Genomic DNA, 4,650 nt, shown 5'->3' with positions numbered 1-4,650 from the left:
TAAAAAAAAAAAAAAAAAAGAAATATGTCTCCACTTTTTCCGAGTTGCTTTTTAAAAAAAGTATGCTGGGGCCGGGTGCGGTGGCTCACGCCTGTAATCCCAGCACTTTGAGAGGCTGAGGCGGGCAGATCACAAAGTCAGGAGTTTGAGACCAGCCTAGCCAACATGGTGAAACCCTGTCTATACTAAAGATACAAAAAATTAGCTGGGCGTGGTGGCCCGCGCCTGTAATCCCAGCTACTTGGGAGGCTGAGGCAGGAGAATCACTTGAACCCAGGAGGCGGAGGTCGCAATGGGCCGAGATCCCACCATTGCACTCCAGCCTGGCTGACAGGGTGAGACTTCATCTTAAAAAAAAATTTAAATGAAAAAAGTACTTATGACTCAAATGCAATTATGAATCTTCTCAGCAAACAATAGTAGACTATAAGATACACAAAGTAAAGTAACTAGTATGTAAGAAATGACAATAAATTAGTATTTTATAATCCATGAATTTCTAGAACACCTAAAATATTTTAGTCTCCATAAAGGTTAAATATACTTATACTAAAAATCAGAAATCTTATTTTACTTCATTTTTGAGATGAAGTCTCACTCTGTTATTCAGGATGGAATGCAGTTGCATAATCTCAGCTCTGCAACCTCTGCCTCCAGGGTTCAAGCGATTCTCCTGCCTCAGCCTCCCGAGTAGCTGGGATTACAGGCACCACTGAACACGACTAGCTAATTTTTGTATTTTTTAGTAGAGATGAGGTGTTTCACCATGTTGGCTAGGCTGGTCTCAAACTCCTGACTTTGTCTTAAACTCCTGACCTCAAGTGATCTGCCCACCTCGGCCTCCCAAAGTGCTGGGATTACAGCTGTGAGCATTGCACCTAGCCAAAAATAAGAAATTTTAAAACTCATTGCATGAAATATTTGAGTGTTTAAGAACAAAAACTTTCATTTGCCTTGCCTTTCTTCCTTTTCTCCCTCCCTCCCTTCCTCCTTATTTATATAACTTCATTTGCTGCAATGCCTGAATAGTCTATGCTGTCTCATCTTTAGATCAGCAATAAGCCCAACAGTCTTCTCTTGGCACAATACTGTCATTTTATTTTCTACTTGAAGTATCTTTTTCCCATCAGACTTGGTATGCATTTATGTTCCACTAACAAGGACTGTTTGAGTAACTTTGATGCATTTGTGCAGAGGCAGTACTGTATAGTAAAAGAATGCAGGCAGCATATAGTTGCCCTGAGTACAAGCTGAATTTAGGTAAGTTACTAACTTTTCAGGTGTTCTCACTTGAAAAATGAGTATCTAGTACCTTATAGGGTTGTTAAGAGAATAAATGAGATGACACTGATAAGAACATAGAATCGGCTGGGCGTGGTGGCTCACGCCTATAATCCCAGCACTTTGGGAGGCTGATGTGGGTGAATCACCTGAGGTCAGGAGTGTGACACCAGCCTAGCCAACATGGTGAAATCCTGTTATCTACTAAAAATAGAAAAATTAGTCAGGAATGGTGGCACACGCCTGTAGTCTCAGCTACTCAGGATGCTGAGGCAGAAGAATCGCTTGAACCTGGGAGGCGGAGACTGCAGTGAGCTGAGATTGTGCCACTGCACTCCAGCCTGGGCAACAGAGTGAGACTCCACCTCCAAAAAACAAAAAACAAAAAAAAAACCCTAAAAACAAACAAACAAAAAAACCTAGCCCATAATAGTTGTTCAGTACACATTAACTCCCCCTTCAATACGCTCTGCCATCTGTTAAGACAACAATCTCAAGGTATTTTCTACAAAGGCTGGTAAAAAGTGTCTATCTCTTAATCACCTTGGGGCGGCATTAGCACTGCTGCTTTGCAGATGATCAAAGTGAAGCTAAAGAGAGTTAATTACTTGCCCTAAAGTTGCATAGCTAGTAAGGCAGGCACAGAGCTCTTCTCAGCTCAGAACTATTGAGCACCAAAGCTGCAGTATGTTTAGCACCGAAGGATACCACGTTACTTCTTAGTGGTACAGAATTTACTTTGCCCATCTAAACATGACCATTTAGTATCCTGAAATCTTAAGCTTTAGTTTCTCCTCTTTTATAAAAAGGGAGTATTGACTATATGTTGCAGGGTCATTATGAAATTTAATTAAAAATGTATGTCTGGTACCTTTTACCAGCTTAACAATCTGAAACAATATTTAGTATCAGTGACTTAAAATCTTAATAACATGTTTTAAAAAATACCTGCTTTCAGGAATATTCAAAAATAAAGTTTTCTTCACATGTTCACTTTTCGTATTCTGAGAATCGGCATTCTCTGGTGATGTAGTTTTTCGTGGAAGGCCCACCTCATTTCTACTCTGAGATACAGCTTTGCTGACAGACTTAGGTGCTCTAAGTCTTTGAGAAGGACGTTCAGAAGAGAAAGAGAGTCCTAGAAGATGAGAGAAATCACCTCAATACCAAATAGTTCTTTTGTTTTTCATTATAACTAGGAATACAGTGCAAATCCTATCAATTAACCTCTTTCTCCTGTCAAACAATGTCTGTTAAAGACAAATGCCTGGGACTTTCTGATACAGTATTTAACATCCATATTAGATGCTGTTTCCTTTTGACATCTCACTACTTTAACATCAACAGAGATAATCTATTTTCTTTTTTTCTTTTGAGACACAGTCTCACTCTGTCACCAAGGCTGGAGTGCAGTGGTGTGAACTCAGCTCACTGCAACTTCTGCCTCCCAGCTTTGAGCAATTCTCCTGTCTCAGCCTCCCCAGAAGCTGGGACTACAGGTATGTGCCACCATGCCTGGCTAATTTTTCTATTTTTAGTAGAGATGGAGTTTCACCATGTTAGTCAGGCTGGTCTTGAACTCCTGACCTCAGTGATCCACCTGCCTTGGACTCCCAAAGTGCTGGGATTACAGGCGTGAGCCACTGTGCCTGGCCTGAACAAAGATAATCTTTATTTATTTATTTTTTTAGACAGAGTTTCACTCCCAAGCAGCTAGGATTACAGGTCTCACAACCACGCCTGGCTAATTTTTTGTATTTTTAGTAGACACAGGGTTTCACCATTTTGGCCAGGCTGGTCTTGAACTCCTGACCTCAGCCTCTCAAAGTGCTGGGATTACAGGCGTGAGCCACAAGCCCAGTCACAGATCATCTTAAAAAGCAGAACTCTACAAGGACAAAAGAAACTAAAGAGACAGCAACAATCACAAGAACATTTTGGAAGCTCTAATGTAGATTGTTGAATGGGACTTTACTTAGCAGGCTAAAGAAAATAAATTCTAAGCCACCAATCAAGAAAAATGAGAATCAACCCAGTCTCTACCAAATAACCCCTCAAAAGAATTGGTGGCTCCAAGTACCTCTGCAAGTGGAGATGAAAATGGAGCTAAACAACAGGACTGGCTCAAAGTTAGTTTAAACAAGTAGAGCTCAGATTCCTTTCCTCATTCTGCAGAGCAGAGCAGCTGTCACCAGCCGCTCCCCATCACCAAAAACAGAAGGGTCTCTGGTTTAGAGGATATGAGACACGGTTGAAAGATGGGGTACTGCATGGAAGATAAGGGAAATACATGAGTATTTACATATAAAGTGTTGAGACACTTAGCTTTCTTCCCCCACATAGCTCTTGAAAGGCTGGCAGCCAGAATTATACCTTCCAGGAAGCAGATGGAAAGCACATTCTCTGGGGAATCTGAGTAGACGATGAGAAAAGTCTTAAATGTAGTAATGAGTAGGCTCCCAGCATGACAGCCCAGCTAACAGTAGGGCCCCCACAGTAAAGGTCCTACCGAGGTGTGCAGAGTTTTCCAGTCAGCTTTTTAGTACTCTATTTTTTTTTTTTTTTTTATATACGGAGTCTTGCTCTGTCGCCAGGTTGGAACACAGTGGCACAGTCTCGGCCCACTGCAACCTCCACCTCCCGGGTTCAAGCGATTCTTCCGCCTCAGCCTCCCGAGTGGCTGGGACTACAGGTGCATGCCAAACACCTGGCTGATTTTTGTATTTTTTTTTTTTTTTAGTAGAGACGGGGTTTCACCATTTTGGCCAGGATGGTCTCGATCTCTTGACCTCATGATCCACCTGCCTCGGTCTCCCAAAGTGCTGGGATTACAGGCGTGAGCCATCGCGCCCGGCCAATACCCTATTCTTAACCATGTATAGGCAGTGAGAGATCACCAGATTCCTGAGGACAGCTTCTCATACAAGAGACACAAACCAAAAACAAACAGATGAAAGTACCCTGAAACAAATACTATAGTGGATGAAAAAAACATAAAAGCTATCATTAGTATCCTTAATGATAGTGTATTATCTTTAATGATATTAATGATATCCATAAATCCATATCATTAATATCATTAAAGACAATACACTTATGAAACAAGTGCAGAATGCTATAAAATGAACATCTGGGCCGGGCACAGTGGCTCACACCTGTAATCCCAGCACTTTGGGAGGCTGAGGCGGGTGGATCACGAGGTCAGGAGATCGAGACTATCCTGGTCAACATGGTGAAACCCCGTCTCTATTAAAAATACAAAAAATTAGCTGGGCATGGTGGCGCGTGCCTGTAATCCCAGCTACTCAGAAGGCTGAGGCAGGAGAATTGCCTGAACCCAGGAGGCGGAGGTTGCGGTGAGCCGAGATC

General features: G+C 42.1%; 1 protein-coding gene across 3 annotated transcripts in view; it reads right to left on the bottom strand.

The window, feature by feature from the left end:
- DLGAP5 (DLG associated protein 5) overlaps window positions 1–4,650 on the bottom strand; it is a 41,799-nt gene that overhangs the window by 5,768 nt on the left and 31,381 nt on the right. For all 3 annotated transcript variants that reach the window (XM_017515812.2, XM_017515814.2, XM_017515813.1), the window contains one exon: window positions 2,230–2,419. In XM_017515812.2, the coding sequence (XP_017371301.1) occupies window positions 2,230–2,419 (190 nt within the window). The remainder of the gene's footprint in view (window positions 1–2,229; window positions 2,420–4,650) is intronic.

This window comes from Cebus imitator, unplaced genomic scaffold (genome assembly GCF_001604975.1).
Source record: "Cebus imitator isolate Cc_AM_T3 unplaced genomic scaffold, Cebus_imitator-1.0 Scaffold560, whole genome shotgun sequence".
In the NCBI taxonomy this organism is placed as follows: domain Eukaryota; kingdom Metazoa; phylum Chordata; class Mammalia; order Primates; family Cebidae; genus Cebus; species Cebus imitator.
Note: the sequence above shows the minus strand (reverse complement) of the source record. Positions and strands in the feature narration are given on the sequence as shown.